The sequence below is a fragment of the Gambusia affinis genome, linkage group LG14 (genome assembly GCF_019740435.1).
Source record: "Gambusia affinis linkage group LG14, SWU_Gaff_1.0, whole genome shotgun sequence".
Classification (NCBI taxonomy): Eukaryota; Metazoa; Chordata; class Actinopteri; order Cyprinodontiformes; family Poeciliidae; genus Gambusia; species Gambusia affinis.
In genome coordinates, this window is record NC_057881.1 from 6,849,146 (window position 1) to 6,865,600 (window position 16,455).

General features: G+C 41.0%; 2 protein-coding genes across 4 annotated transcripts in view; both read left to right on the forward strand.

The window, feature by feature from the left end:
* LOC122843843 (gastrula zinc finger protein XlCGF57.1-like) overlaps nt 1-16,455 on the forward strand; it is a 697,541-nt gene that overhangs the window by 134,892 nt on the left and 546,194 nt on the right. The window lies entirely within an intron of this gene.
* LOC122843844 (chimeric ERCC6-PGBD3 protein-like) lies at nt 391-13,085 on the forward strand. Of its 3 annotated transcripts, none has more exons than XM_044138934.1 (5): nt 391-545; nt 1,305-2,656; nt 3,976-4,477; nt 9,684-9,739; nt 10,785-13,085. In XM_044138934.1, exons 2-5 carry the CDS (start codon nt 1,442-1,444, stop codon nt 12,549-12,551), a joined length of 3,540 nt encoding a protein of 1,179 aa, XP_043994869.1. In that variant the 5' UTR covers nt 391-545; nt 1,305-1,441; the 3' UTR covers nt 12,552-13,085. The 3 variants fall into 3 exon arrangements, with proteins under 3 accessions (XP_043994869.1, XP_043994870.1, XP_043994868.1); XM_044138933.1 differs by lacking the exons at nt 9,684-9,739; nt 10,785-13,085 and adding exons at nt 4,978-5,611; nt 6,582-9,677 and having other exon boundaries at nt 397-545; XM_044138935.1 differs by lacking the exons at nt 1,305-2,656; nt 9,684-9,739; nt 10,785-13,085 and adding exons at nt 4,978-5,611; nt 6,582-9,671.

Genomic DNA, 16,455 nt, shown 5'->3' on the forward strand with positions numbered 1-16,455 from the left:
TAGTGGATATCTCTGCTGCCTGGTGTTTTTGTTTAATTGGTAAATTGTTATGTTGTTATGTTGTTGGTAAAAATTATGTCTCATTAATGACAAACTACCGTTTCTGGACATTAGATGGCTGAATATCCTATCTTTGAACATTCAAATATTGTAAAAATAGTATATATATATAATAGTATATTATAAGTGATTGTAACTGTTTAAAGGAGTATAAGGTCCATAAAAGAGGTCGGAATCACCTCAGCTACACATCTAAATGACATATATAAATGTAAATGCATAATTAAGTACGTATTTAAAAAATATAAGGGAGAACTTTTATTTAGTAAAGAATAAAATATTTATTTCCGTCTCCTGCTCTGTTCATCATCCCATCCAGTAGGGGTCAGTACTAGGCATTTCAAACAGCGGAAGATTAACCCGAGCGGAAGATTTTGTTTCCGGGTGAAATTTCTCTCCATGTTGTGCAGCGAGACGCTTTGGGAGGAACAACACTCCAACGTCGTACTTTGTTGAATTTTTGTGTTACTTTGACGAAGGAGTAGGTGAGTCTTATGGAGACTTTGTGTCTTCGTTTCATCTTCAGATATATTTCATTAAGTAGTAGTTAAGATCCACATTACTTACAGAAACCATCGTCGAGTCCGAGGAAGAGCTCGACGGACACTCTAGATAATCTACCGAACAGATTTGAAACATCGGTGTTGAGAACGTTTAGGTGAAGTTGTTGAATGCAGTTCCGATGTTTGTATTCTCTCCACTATTCCGTCTCAGATTATGTACATACGAGTTTTCGTGTATCCGAGGCTTTCAGTAGATGGATTCAACAATTTTGTGCCACTTCCGACTTGGAAATAACAATAACATCCCTTGAAGTTGTTGTTGCGATTAGCAAAGTCTCCGTTCGCAGAGCGATGTGTTTGGTATCCAATATGGCTGCCCGTCTGCACAATGCGGTGTTAGTTTGCTGTTTACTAGCGTCTATGATGGCTTATTTCGCATTACACCGATTACACGCATACTAATCTAATATCTAGAGTTTTTTTAAACAAATTCCCCTAAGTGTTTTGTCTCCAGAAATGGAGAGAAGCATGTTGTTATCGGGATTGTGTTGCTAACATTAGCCATCCTTCCTCTATATTGGAACGGTTGTTTCATACAGAACATTAACAAGAATGAAAGGCTAAATATGAAGTAATATAAAGTTGTTAGTAATCAGTAATATGAAACCTGTTTGATTTGCGTTGAACCATGCGGCTTATGCGAAGATGCGGCTTTTCTGTGTGTTTCTCTTCAACCGCTAGGGGTTCTTTAGCGAGAAGTGAATCATAGGACGTCGAAGTTGGAAATCAAAGAAGAACGCTCCGATTTTCATTTAGCACAAACACATGGTAGCAGCAGGCACGAAGGAGATTTTTCTTCAAACTCATACCTCCTCATCATGGAAACCACACGAAGAACTGCATATGATGCTGCTTTTAAGTTGAAGGCCATCGACCTGGCAGTACTGGAGGGAAATAGAGCTGCTGCACATAAGCTCGGCGTAAATGAATCCATGATTCGGCGTTGGAGGCGGCAGCAGGTAGAACTCAAAGAATGCCCAAAGACGAGAAAGGCTTTCAGAGGACATGAAAGCAGGTGGCCTGAACTTGAAGATGTTCTTGAGGATTGGGTAAACACTCAGAGAGCAGGCGGCCGAGGTGTATCCAACTTGCAGATCCGGCTGAATGCCAAATCAATTGCTCGCCAAATGAATATTGACAATTTTAATGGAGGATCGTCTTGGTGTTTGAGATTTATGAGAAGAAAGAACCTGTTCACCAGGGCACAGACAACTCTCTGTCAGCGACTCCCCCCGGACTATGAGGAAAAAGTTACAAATTTCAGACAATTTGTTGAAACAAAGATCGCAGAGAACGCCATCGGACCAGACAACATTATAAATATGGGTGAAGTGCCATTGGCATTTGACATGTCTCTGACCAAGAATGGTGCATCATCCATTTTGGAGAAAACCAACGGACACGAGAGGACACATTTCACCTGTGTCCTGGGCTGCACCGCTTCTGGGAAAAAGCTCCCCCCGATGGTGATTTTTAAATGCAAAACTACGGCGAAAGACCAACTCCCGAAAGACATTGTAGTTAAAGTCAACCAGAAAGGACGGATGGCAGAAAATCTGATGAAGGATTGGTTAACGGAGTGCTACGGAAAGCGCCCAGGAGGATTTTTTCACCATCAAAAAGCGCTGCTTGTTTTGGACAGTATGAGGCCCTACATCACTGATTCTGTGAAAGAGGTCATCAAGAGAACCAGCACAGTTCCTGCTGTTGTTCCTGAAGGAACAGCGAAGTATTTGCAACCCCTGGACATCAGTGTGAGTCGAGCATTTAAAGCAGCACTCAGGCTTGAATGGGAGGCTTGGATGAGCAGCGGGGATATATCCGTCACTGAAACTGGCCGAATGCAAAGAGCGTCATTTTCTGAGGTCTGTCAGTGGATCCTAACAGCGTGGAGAAGAGTGAATGAATTCACCATCATCAATGGGTTCCGAAAGGCTGGACTGCTGCGTGAAGAGGGCACCACAGCTTCAGAGCCAGCTTTACCCTGGGATGACAGCCACACGGAGAGTAGCACTGACATAGAGACAAAAAAGGTATGTGATGAAGCTGTTCAACTCCGACACTAAAGAAGATGACTTCAGTGGTTTCAGTGCACAGGAGGAAGATGAATAAACCAATCAATAACTTTCCTGTTTTGTTTCTTCAGTACTCTTACTATGTTACAGGCACTGTTTGGAAATTACCGTAATCAGTTCATTTAAAGCTAAACATGGCAATTTTTTTTATTTTATTTTTTTAACCTTAATACATTTGTTTACAAATTAATGTGATGGTGAATTGACCTGTTATGACTCAAACTTTGGGTTGTCTGTCCCCCTTTGCTGCGTCGTTGTGGAGGTATCAGCGGCTTATAGCCTGGCTTATCAATCAATCAATCAATCAATCAATCAATCAATGAAATTTTATTTGTATAACACATTTTAGCAACGAGGTATTTCAAAGTGCTTTACATCATAAAAAACACTGAATCATGCAACATAGAATTTGAAATTGAAACATTACATTTAGTCCATTGTAAAATTGTTACTCGATTATTCTTCAAAGGCAACTCTAAACAGATGGTTTTTTTAGTCCAGATCTAAAGGAAGTCAGTGTTTCAGCTGTCTTGCATCATTCTGGAAGTTTGTTCTAGATTTGTGGTTCATAGAAGCTGAATGCTGCTTCTCTATGTCTGGTTCTGGGGATGCAGACCAGAACCAGAAGAGCTGAGTGATCTGGGAGGTTGATACAACAACAATAGATCTTTAATGTATTGTGGTGCTGAGCCATTCAGTACAGAAGAGGATTAGGGACACCGAAAAAAAACAAATTCTGACTTTATTCTCAGAATTTTGAGATTAAACTCAGAATTCTTTTTTATTTTTATTTTTTATTTTTATTTTTTTTCTCGGTGGCCCTAATCCACTTCCGTAATTCAGTGATTTATAAACTAACAGTATTTTAAGGTCTATTCTTTGAGCTTCAGGGAGCCAGTGTAGGGACTTTAAAACTGGTGTTATGTGCTCTATCTTCCTGGTTTTAGTGAGAACACCAGCAGCAGCGTTCTGGATCAACTGCAGCTGTTTGATTGATTTGTTTTATATTTGTACTTTTCCAGTTTTTTTTTTTTTTTACTTTATGGCTGCGGCTTATAGTGAGGTGCGCTCTATAGTCTGGAAAATACTGTGCTATGAAAAATGTAGATTGCTGCTATATCTGCTGTGTACTTGTTGATCCACTGTATTTCTATGTATATTGTTTAATGTTGGCTAAATAATGCATTTGTATATGCATAGACTAAGGAAAGTGTGTTTTATTTGACCCACTATAATGTGGTTTTTATTTTTTTCTGTTTTCCTTTCTACAACTATAGTATTATGTTGAAATGGAGCAGCGCAGGAAGCAAGAGAGGAACTTCAGTTCGCACCAGAAGAAAGCAGAAACTCTGCAGATTAAAGAAGAGCAAGACGGGGAAGAACATAAACAGATAAGGGGGCATCAGGAGGAACGAAATCCCCCACTACTTAAAGAAGAGCAGCAGGAGTTTGAAGCTTCCCAAATAAAAGAGGAAGAGGAGGAACTCTGTGTCAGTCAGGATGAAGATCATCTTTTGCTGAAGTGGAAGACGTATACCTTTGAGGTTTCTCCTGTAAATGAAGAAAAATACCACCTTGAACCGGACGAAAACCAACTGGACCTCCAGGATGCTCCTGAAGCTGAGAACCAGGTTCAGGAAGAAAACGATTCACAATTTAGGCAAGACGAAGATCTGGAACCAAATGGGAAATGTTGCAAAAATCTGTTCTCTGGAGAAATGCATGATGGGTTTTTTCCTCAAGATGGCTCCAAGACGAAACGCATGAGAATTCACACAGGTGAGTTACTTTCTATTTAATGGAACATCGATTACAAAAAATATTTACTTGTCATATGACAATACAAAAATTAGTTTTTATATAACCCATGATTTTTTTTACTAATATCATCTAGTACATACACACTACTTCCAGTGTGTATGTACGCTACTCATACCGGCTGATGCATACCACAAACACCTTCGCTAATTTGCTAATATTTGTTTTAGCCTTCTTTGCTAACTTTGAAAACGTTTAGTGCAATTAGCGTCCCCTAAATAAATTTTTACAGACGAATCCTAAAGCGCCATTTTAATTATTTTGTAAACTTTCAGTTGAAAAAAGCTTACCAAAGAAACACATAATAATTTAATTGAAGATAAGTTGTTGTGATTGGTTGACACAACGCGCCAACGGTGGTTAGCTTACCATGTGTCATGTGACAAGACGTGATTGTTCGACTCAGTGGTGGGAAGCTAAACGAAGCATTGTGTAAAGCTGCAGTCTTCCGTTGTTTTCAGCTCGCTTACAAAGCGTTTATTTTGTGGATGAACCGCGCGTAGAAGAGGAGTCGACAACAACGGCTGTAGGTGAGGCAAAGTTTGCTGAGGTTGAGAGCCTGGAGTCTCACCCGTGGCCCCACCTGAAGGACTACTTTTTTTTCGAGGCCAGGGATAAGTCCAACGAAAAAACCCTCCACTTCCAGTGCGTCCTGTGCCAACCCAAGAAGATCACCATCAAGGGACAAGCGAAGAGTCTGTACAATTTAAAGTCGCATATCAACCGGAAACATCCGACGCATGCCACCCAGTTCGAGGAGGATATCAAGGCCGGCTCGTCACGTGGGAAACACAGGTTATCTGTTAGCAGCAGCGCTAGTAGCCAGTCATCACAGCCATGTGCAAAGAGAGCGCGGCAGCCCAGCTTTGGTGAGACTTCTTCCAAAACTGCTGGAACTGACGTCTGCCAGTCTATGGTGGACAAACAGATTGTGGACCTGTTTGTCCACAACATGCTACCGTTACATGTAGTGGAGTCCCCCACCTTTGTTGGCCTGATAAAGATGTTGAACCCCAGCATGACGTCTATGTCCGGCCGCACCCTGAGCAGGAGCATCTTGGCCTGCCATGATCAACTGGAAGAGTATCTCATAAGGTATTTGTTAATCAGTTTTCTTATTTTTAGAATGGTGTACTTTATGGAAATAAGAAATAAGAAAAAGAATGATGGCAAAGTATAGTTACATGTTAATGTCATATATTATGTCGCAACAGTTGAGGGCAGACAAATAGACTGGCCTTATATTCTGACCGTCCTCCATTCAGAGGTGGGTAAAGTACACCACAATTTTACTGAAGAAATAATAGCACTGCTTTAACATTTTTACTCTAGTGAAATTAAAAAGTAGTTCAAGAAGTAACTTAAGAGCAAAAAACTAGTTGGTAAAAAAGGCTACTGAAGTACTGAGTAACTAATCAGAATATTTGATTTAATATTCTGCAGTGATGTCATCAGATAAAATATATCTTGTATATTTTTCTAAGTGTTTGAATTTTTTGACAGTGCATTGTGAAAGCAAATCACACCAACTAAAAACATAATTCTACATTTGTAAACAGCAGTTTGGTCCTCAATCGAACAGAATCTACCAGATTACGATGTTTGAAAACACAGTTACAGTCAACCAGCATCTATAATCAGTGTCACTATTAACCTTTTACAAATTAAGGTGGTTATTACTTTCTATTTTATTTCATTAGGTGATGTTGAAACTCGAAACAAATCTATACATTTATTCAGTTTATCTATTTGTAGTCATTGACATGCAGAAAGCTATAGAGCACAATAATGCGTATTTAGCATCATTGCAACAAAAACACTCAAATTTACAAGTTAATTGTGTCAAATAATATTCCAAGGATGGTATACACTGAAGATTGTATGTGTTACAATAAGGAATTAATCATTTAGTAATTTACTCACATGTTGCTAAAATGAGCTCAATAATTTCTATTCCGATGAACAATATGAGAGTTTAGTTTCTGATTTTTTTTAATATTGTGCTCCACTTTATCTATACAGTGTACATTTATGTTAAATATTAATTATTTGTTTTTAAATGCAGATTGCTTGAGGACATCCCCTGGGTTGCGACCACTGCGGACTGCTGGTCTGCCCACAACAAGTCCTACCTGGGCTTGACGGCACATTGGCTGGACCCAAAGACTCGCGCAAGACGGCACGCGCTCCTGGCCTGGACTCGGGTCAAAGGTCATCACTCCTCCGATGTTCTCGCCCAGGCCATGCTAGTTACCCACTCCAAGTTCAATCTGCAAGACAAAGTGACCAGAACCACGACGGACAACGGTAAAAACTTTGTGAAGACGTTCGTGCAGTTTGGTGCAGAAGCCGAGTTCTTGCCAAACATTCCTGAAGCCGCTGCCGATTCGGAAGAAGATTGGATCCAGGATGTGGATCCCGAGGCCGGAGGCGTGGAGTACATCTCCGTTGATGCCACCCTTGACAAGTCCAGCAACCTGGGCCTTAAACTGCCAACGCACATGAAGTGTGCAGCTCATTCCTTTAATTTGGTAGCCAGCGTGGATGCCAGTGAGGCTCTGAACTGCGCTCTATTCAGGTCAGCCTACAGGAAGGCCATGTCCAAAGCTTGGGCGCTGTGGAACCTGCAGAGCCGCAGCACGGTGGCGGCAGCCTGCATATTTGATGCGTTGAAGAGGAGGTTGGCAGTCCCCACCGGTACCAGATGGAACTCAACTTATGACTCTGTTGTAGTCCTCAACAGCCTGCTTGAGAAAAACAGGGATGCTGTGAGCAGGGTGATGACACAGCTGAAGCTGCAGAACTTCACCGACTCTGATGTCGGCTTCCTGAGTGAATACGGGCAGGTGATGTGTAACGTCGCCAAGGCTTTGGATAAAATCCAGGGGGAGGACCAGGCCTATCTCGGTAGCCTTCTGCCAACAGTAGCAGCCACCGTGATGAGGCTGAAGGAGGTCAAGTTAAAGCGTCTCCTGCATTGCAGTCCTCTGGTGGACGCGATCCTGGCAGGAATCTCTAAAAGGTTTGGGCCCCTCCTGGAGGACCTGGAGTGCCAGCTGGCTGCTGCCTTCCACCCCAAGTTTCGTCTGTTCTGGTTGGAGCAGTTCCATAACAGCCAGGTAGGCAGAGTGACCAAGGCAATGGAGGCGGTCGTACAGACAGCCCTGAGCGCGGCCAGTGAGGAGGGCAGTGACACCCCCAGCAATGAGGAGGAGGAGGATGAGGAAGACGATTTCTTCAGCAACATCACTCGGTCCTGTGACGGCAGGAGCCACAGGTCGCTGAAGTGGAAGGCTCAGAACCTGGTGAAGACCTGGCTGGAGGCCGGATCCAAGGACGCCATGACGGATCGGGCCTTTCTGGGCGAACAGGTCTTGATCGACTTGTTCACCAAGTATAACACACCCGTCCCGTCCAGCGCTGCCGTCGGGCGCCTGTTCTGTCAGGGCAGCGACGTTCTGAGGGCCAGCTTGTTGGATATTAATTTTGAGAGTCTGATGTTTATGAAGGGAAACCAGCATCACATCGAGGACATGACCAAGGCCCAGTTAGAATAGTCAACTGCAAAAACACAATGTTTTTACCAACTTTCTAGTCTAAATATGTTTCTAAGCTTGAAATAATACAAAACTATCTTATATGTAACTTTTCAGCAAGCTAATGGATGTTTTTTTAAGTAAATATTTCTTAGTATTGATGAAAAAGTACCAGTTCCACTGGCAGATTATTTCACTCATTACATTTTTCTTGTGTTATAAGAAAAACTAGAACATTTTCACAAATTTTAAGGAAAGCCAAACTCCTGAAAAGTTACTTATAAATTAGTTTTGTCTTATTTCAAGTGTATTAAGATATTTGCTCTACTTGGTAAAAATGTATTTTTGCAGTTTAGTTAAAGACACCTGTGAAATAAAATTAAAATTTTATTTTTTGTACTCTGTTTACACAATTTAACACATGCTTTCCTTTTGATGTTTTTAAGCGAGTAAAGCTGTTTTGTTTCATTTTTTTCATTTACTTATGCATGTAATCTCTTGTTTTATTTTAAATGGCAAATAAAGCAACTAACAACAGTTACATTTGATTTTGTTCATCTGTGTACGTCACTTGATCTTGTCTTTTTGTGGAACTAAAAGGTACTGAAATAAAAATTAGGGTCATTATCAATATCCTGTATTAAAATTGCAGTTATAGCCAATATCTAAACATTTTAAATACACATGATGTTTTACAGGTGCGGTCCTGAGAATTCTGAATCGATTCAAAATGCTCAAAAATGTATTTTAGCCTGCTTAATTTTTTTGTAAAAATTAAATTTGAATAATTTTTCACTTAAGAAATTGCCTTACAGCGAAACTAACCGAAAACTGATGATTTAAGTAACAGTTTTGTGCAACACCTTCCCCCCCTTTTTTATGCTGTCCTCTCTTTAAACAGAATCTCCTGACTGTTTGAACTATTTAAAACTATAAACTATTTGTTTCAGATTCAAAAGGTGGTGCAAATATGTCATAGAGAAACATTTGTGACATTCAGTAGTGTGAACATTTTAACAACAGATGCAGTTTATCAGTAATGCTGAAATTCTTTGTAGCTACGACTTTATTTACATGCATCAAAAAGCAAAATTTTACCTCCATATAACATAATTGGACATTTCTCTAGTTGTGGCACATTTGGTGAAACATTAAATAGTTTTACAAACGTCTTGAAAAACCTTTTGAGGTCTCCAGGCTTTGTTTCTGAACATTGTTCAGAAAAGGATTGAAAGTTTCAAATCTTCAGTGATGAAGACATTTGGTGGAAAACTGGAGCCACGTTCTCCACCTGTGATCCGCTCTATTGCTGTAAATGATGTTTATTCTGTACCCAGAATGCATTGCTGCAGTTTAAAATCTACTTATGTCCTGTGTGCTTTTCGGCCGAAGCCCTGCTGTGATCAATTAGGCAAAATCAGCAACAGAGTTAGCAAAACTCAAGTATAAAACTGAAACAATGAGCGAAAAGTCTGTCCAAAGACTCACTTCCTGAAGTTCAACTGTACAGGTCAGGTACGTATGAAAAAAACCCCCCAAAAAACAAATTTGTCCCTGTTGTGTGATGTTGGTTTAAATGAATGTGTTTCAATTATGTCACATTTTAATCAGCACCTTTCTGTGTCGATTAGACCGTCCCACGTTGTTCAGAAAGCAAACATCTAAACGTCAAAGCAGCGAAACACAGGTGAGAAAATTCACACATAAATTGGTGAACAATGTTTTAAAAAAAGTATTCACCCCCTTGGAAGTTTTTACTGCTTTTAAAAATCAGTCATGATCAGTTAAGTTTGACTTTTGCTACCGAAAAAAAATTTAATTATAACTAATTTTTACAAAGTAATTGAAATGTTAAACCTAAAATAAATATTTACGCCGTTCAAATTGGTATTTAGTAGCTGCACCAATCACAGCGCTGAGTCTATGTGGATATCTAGATGCTTTTTTCTCCATTGTTCCTGCTAAACTGTAAGCGTTGTCAATCATGTTGCGCTGCTCATCCCCACTAGCTCTCTGCTATGCTGCAGCTAGCTCATCCTGTTGTGATTGCTAGATAGCATGATGATGGTCAATAAACGGTTTTTCTGTAACAGCAAGTTGTTTCTCCAATTAGCAGAGAGGACATGAGATTGATTGACGGCACTAAGACCCTCCTCTTGGGCTCTAATTGGTTGTTTTTGGTCAGACAGCAATAGCAGCTCAGAGAGGAGGTGAAGGAGATCAATCTTCTCACAGATTCTCATACTGTCTCAAAATTATATTTTTAACAAAAATGTAAAAAAATGTTCGATATAAAAGTTATACACTGCAGCATTAAAGTTATTTTTATTTTACTTGCCAAAACAACCAAATTTTGTTGATCATGACTGATTTGTAAAAACAATAATATAGGTCAAACATTCAATATTTTTGATAGGCACTGAAAATGACAAGCATATAAGAAAAGAGTGGTTTTGTAAAAATACAAGGCAATGCAGAATATTTATATATATTTATACAACTTTGTGCAACATTTAAGTGAAAAGTACAATAAAAACAGCATACTGCAGATTTGTACTATATATATATTATATATTATAATAATACATTTTATTTGTATAGCTGTTTTCTAAACACAGAAATCAAGTAAAATTACAAGCAGAGCACCAAGTACGTCAAACAAAATCATAAAAGGAGAGATATTTAATCATGTTTAAATCCAGAACCTAATCATCATCATCTGCTTTCTGCAGGACCTCAGGCTTCGAACCAGAGTCCCACCAGTGCAAAGCGATGACAGCTGCCTCAGTGACAGCGACAACAGCGATGAGGACAACAGACCTAAACCAGGTGATGAAAGCAGCAGTGACGAAGACTCCGACAGCAGCAACCTTCCAGCTGCCAGCACCAGCGCCGCTCCACCGGCGTCTGCTGAAACGAGACGACGGCGAAGGTTGTCATGGGAGACGGTGCAATCAGAGGATTCTGCGAAAGACGTCCCAACGTGGCACGGTTCTCTTCCCACGTCTGACGGGTTCTCTGATGAAACCAGAGAGCCCATTCAGTATTTCCGGTACTTCTTCGACGCGGATCTTTTGAATAATATTGTAGAACAAAGCAATCTGTATTTCACTCAAGAAAGCACACGCAATCGTTACACTGGCCTCAAGCTGGATCGAAATGAACTCGAGCAGTTTATCGGGACTTTAGTGTACATGAGTATTCTGCATCTTCCAAATTCGGGAATGTACTGGTCCAGTGAGTGCCGAGTAGAGTATGTGGCTGATGTCATGACCCGAGAGAGATGGAAGAAGATTAAGGAGTTCCTTCATTTCAACGACAACAGCACCATGGCCGCCAACAGTGGAGACGCACTCTTCAAAATTAGGCCGGTTTTTGATTCACTTCTCCAAAAGTTCAACAGCCTCCCTAAAGATCAGATGCTGTGTATTGCTCAGCAAATGGTCCCTTTAAAATGTGATTCTAGTCTGGTGCAATATATCCCTAAAAGGTCACGCAGATGGGGATACAAGATCTTCGTGTTGTGTGATACAAAGGGCCTGATTCACTCGTTCGATGTATTTACAGGGAAAATTGATCCTCTACCTGGAGAACCAGACATCGGAGCAAGTGGAAACATTGTCCTGAAGCTTGCACAAGTCATCCATGGTTCCGTCAATCATCTTTTGTATTTTGACCGTCAGTTTACGTCCTTTGATTTGTTTGCAGCTCTCACAGACAAGGGAATACCAGCCCTTGGTGCTGTGGAGCAAAATGGCCTCCAAGGCTGCAGCTTTAGCACAAACCTTGAGATGAAGAAGAAGGGTTTGGGGTCATTTGAAGAGAAAAGGGCTGCCGTCGGCGATTTGGAAATAAGAGCAGTCAAGTGGTTTTACAACAGGGGGGTGATCGTTGCTAGCACCTTTGCTAGTGCCCAGCCTGTGGCCAACGTCCAAAAATGGAACAGAAAGTTGAAGCAAAAAAATTCTGTGGAATATCCTAACATCATCAACCTGTACAACAAGTTTGTGGCCGGCGTCGATGCTCTTGATGTGCTGATTACATCCTATCGCACCCAGATTAGGTCCAGGAAGTACCACCACAGGTTGTTTTGTCATTTCCTCGATATGGTCATTGTGAACAGCTGGCTGTTGTACAAACGTGATTGCGAATCGGTGGGTATTCCAAGACGGAGGCAGAAGGATTTTCTTGCTTTTAGAATTTCAATTGCACAAGCTCTTTTCATGCAAGGCAAAGACCTGTCCAAGAAGAAGAGGGCATGGCCTTATTTTGACGTCGAAAGTGAATTTGCGAAAAAGAAACGTCGAGGCCCAGCTAAGGATATTCCGACACAGCAAGTGCGTTCAGATGCTGTCGGTCACTGGCCGGTGGTGGAGAGCTCACGGCTACGCTGCAAGATGCCTCAGTGTAAGGGCCAGACTGTCTTAAAATGTTCAAAGTGCAAAGTGCACCTGTGCATCAAGAAGAACAAGAACTGTTTTAGACAATTTCACAAGTAACTCTTTTTTTGGTTTTCTTTCTGCAAACAAGGGGATACCAATCCTCTTCTGTGATTGCAGCAAAAATGATTGAACACAAGCTGTTGTTCAACTTCCACAATCTGTTTCAACAACATCAATAAAATACTCTACATATCAGAGACTGGAAAATATATTTATTTACAATCACAGGGGATGCTAAAATGTATAATTTCTAAATTCAGATATACTATACTCAGCCAATTTTGATTTAAAATTAATTCAACCGAGCAGCTTTTTCTTTTCTGATTCCTTGGTAGGCTGTGATGAATTCAGAATAGTGTCTCAGCATGAATCAATGAGAGCAAATGGTATTTTATAGAACGTGCTGAAACGAACACAGACGTTTGCTTGTTGAGAACAGCGTATTGAATGTTGTCCTTTACATAAAATGAGTTCACACTGTTTTGTTTTTTTAACATGGTGATTCCACCCATGAACAATACAGTACTATTTTCTGCTATAACCCATAATGTGAAAATAAATTAATAAAACTCACCTCTTACAAAGATAATATATATACGTGTGTTTGTGTATGAGAAGTACCTAATTTATTAATAAAACCTTTATTAAATTTCTAAAGGAAATGGCGTTATATACAAGAATATAGCTTAAGTAGGTAAGATAGATACTCTGGCCCACACTAAATATTTAATGTCACCTGCCATAAATCCACAAAGAAGAAAATTACGGTTTATATAAATTTAGATAGACATGTATGTGTATATAGAACTAGAAAATTTCTGAAGAAATTTAAACGGGGCCTGCCAAAGCGCGCCTGTCGGTCTGGACCCGGCGTTCCGACGCTGAACGTTAGCATCGACGTCATAGAAAGCTGCAGCGCGATCGACGGCATGAGGAGAATCACGAGAACATCGACTGACACGGACACGGACATGCGCCATTCTGCGTGTTAAAATGAGCGTATGAGCTAAAATTAGCCAAAATGCTAACGTAAGCCTAAATGCTGTCAGTACAAACAATCGTGTTCCTGTTGCTCCCTGTGATTAAACTCACACTTACGATCCTCTATACTGAGCAGACGGTGTGTCCATGAACAAGTTCAACTAAATATTGTAATATAACCGAAAAGAGAGATGTAACCTTTATCGTGAATATAGATAAGCAGAAAACCTACAAACAACAATGAAATACTGCTACTTAAATGTAAACAAGAATAAAGAGTGAGATATTTGGTGGTGGAATGATGTCACACCACCAGCAATGGAAGACTCTGTGATGTCACTGTCACAGGCTGTGATGTCATCAACTGCAGAATTGTATGCAACACAATTCTGCATACTTTTCATTGCTTGCAATAACACTGACCAGTTCAGACGTTCGCAAAGCCCTTTAGAGAAGTTTACAGATCGACGATTGTAGTAATTGTAGTTCGGAGAAAATGTCTCATCATTCACCGAGATTCTACAGTGGGACGATGGGATCCCACGGGAGAAGGGGAGGCCAGCAAAACCCCCCAGGCAGGTTCCCTCCTGCACACCCGAATGTCTTCCACGGGGAAATCCAGAGACTCAGCTACCTCCTGGAAATGGAGAGAGCCGGAAGGTTTGAAGACAACCAGAGACTGGCTCATCTGGAGGCCGAGCTGCAAGAGACAAAATTCCAGTTAAAGAAACAGAAAGCTCTCAAAGAAACTTTTATTAACCAGGCCAAAGACGCAAAGAGGGAACTAGAGAGAGTAGAGAAGTTCAGTGACCCAGCAGTCCTTAATGCTGCGGCCATTGCTTCCAAGATTCACACCGATGTGAAATGCATGAAGAAGAAGTCCTTGCAGCAAGACTTTGAGGAGTTGAAGGTGGCCCACCTCCTCAGCCGGGAAGCATTTGTAGCTGAAATACAGGCTGAAAGAAAGAAAGGTCAGGCCCTCCAAGAAGAACTGAACCAACTCCAGACTTCCTTCGAGGAGCTGCGCTCCAAGTATGAAGCCCACGATGCTCTGGTGAGGCAGGAGGCAGAGACACAAACGTTTTATGAAGCCAGGCTCAGTGAGGAACAACGACTCCTGGAGAACCTGAGAGCTGAAAAAGACCAAATGTTTCATGAAATGTCCCAGAAGATCACACTTCTGGAAGACAGCAAGCAACTTCTACAAGAAGAACTGACTCAGCTCAAATGTTCATATGATGAACTGAGCAGTAAATATGAAAGCGACGTTTCTATACTAAAGGAAGACGTGGAAAAATATCAGGAGGAGCTGACGCATGAGAAAGACGCCAACATTGAAAGAGAAAAGGAGAATCTGCAGCTCATCAACAAGCTGAGAGCCGAGAAGGAGGAGCTCTCCCAAAACATGTCAAGAGAAATCACCATCTGGCAAAAGAGGGAGAAGCTGATGCTCCATGAACTGGATCAGGTTCACGTTTCGCACGAGGAGCTAAAATATAAATATGAAAGAGACATCCTGGATTTAGAGCAGCAGGTTGAAACTCACCAGCGGCAGATAAAGGAGGAGAGAAAAGATTGCCTGGAGAGAATAGAGGAGGACATGGTGCTTCTGGACAAGCTGAGAGCAGAGTATGTCATGCTCCAGGAAAACACCACAACAGAAATTAAATTCCTGCAAGACAAGGAAAGGAGTGCCCAGGCAGAGCTGGAGAAGGTTAACATTTTGTACCAGGAGCTGAACTGTCGGTACGAAACTGATGTCACTGCATTGAAACAACAAGCAGAAACATACCAGCAGGAGATCAGTTTTCTGAAAAATGATCTAGAAAGAGGAAGAGAGGATTTACTGCTGGAGGACTTGGACAATCCGGAGACTAAAACCACACAGGATGATAAGAAGAAAAAATCAAAAATTTCATTCTGGAAAAAATTACAAAACACTCTGCGATGGAAGAAGCCGAAACAGAAACAGTGAAGACAATCAAGAACATTTCTAAAGTTCTTGATTGTGACATTTAGAGGAGGAGAAAGACGTGCAGGAGTCGAACCGAGGACTGGAATCAAACGCATGGAGGTCGTAGCCTCTGTGAACGGGGCGCCATGCGACCTCCGTCAAGACCAAATTTAAAACGTTTTCCCCCGTTGACAAACTAGAAAATAGATCCCCTCCCAACTCAATTGGAAAAAACGTGGGCAGCACGGTGGTGCAGCGGTTAGCGCTGCGCCTTCACAGAGACCATCTGTGTGGAGTTTGCATGTTCTCCCCGTGTTTGCGTGGGTTTTCTCCAGTGCTCGGTTTCCCCACATCTCCTAAAACATGTCGGTCAGGTCAGTTGGTGGCTGTAAATGTAAAACACTTTAAGAGACTCCAAACCATAAAGTCCAGTTTTAAGAGACTCCAAACCATAAAGTCCAGTTTTATTGTTAAACTGGTCAGATTAACTAGTCAGTTTTATTGTTAAACTGGTCAGATTAACTGGTCAGTTTTATTGTTAAACTGGTCAAATTAACTGAATTAGCCGAACGTCACGTTAGGCCTTTTCCCTTCACTGGTTTAGAGCCGCAACAACACTGGGCTCAATTTTTATAGCAAAGTATTGATTTAAAAATGAAAATGTTTTCTTTTAATAATAATGATTTCTGTTTATTTTCTCTGTACTTGTGCTTTTAATGATTTGACCTTTAGTTGACCTTTTCTACACACTTTTTATATTAAATTGCACTGAATTGTAGCTCATTGAACTGTTTAAACCTGTATTTTAAAAAGATTATAAAAAGGATCATGCAGTGGCTGTTTTAGTGTGACTGTGGCTCAGTGGGTAAAGTGGTCGTCTTGTGACCAGAAGGTCGTAAGTTCGATTCCAGCTTCCTCAGCCACATGTTGAGCTGCCCCAGGGCGGGGCACTTAGCGGCACATTGCCCCCCGACCTGCATGTGTGTGTAAATGTGTATAAATGTGACTGTAGCGCTTTGAGTGTCA

What these genes read in the sequence shown, in the direction of transcription:
- LOC122843844 (XM_044138933.1), top strand. Translation starts at nt 1,442, where the DNA reads ATGGAAACCACACGAAGAACTGCATATGATGCTGCTTTTAAGTTGAAG. An exon ending in CTGACATAGAGACAAAAAAG is followed by an intron (nt 2,657 to 3,975) that starts GTATGTGATGAA and finishes CTACAACTATAG; the next exon opens with TATTATGTTGAAATGGAGCA. An exon ending in CTGGAAGAGTATCTCATAAG is followed by an intron (nt 5,612 to 6,581) that starts GTATTTGTTAAT and finishes TTTTAAATGCAG; the next exon opens with ATTGCTTGAGGACATCCCCT.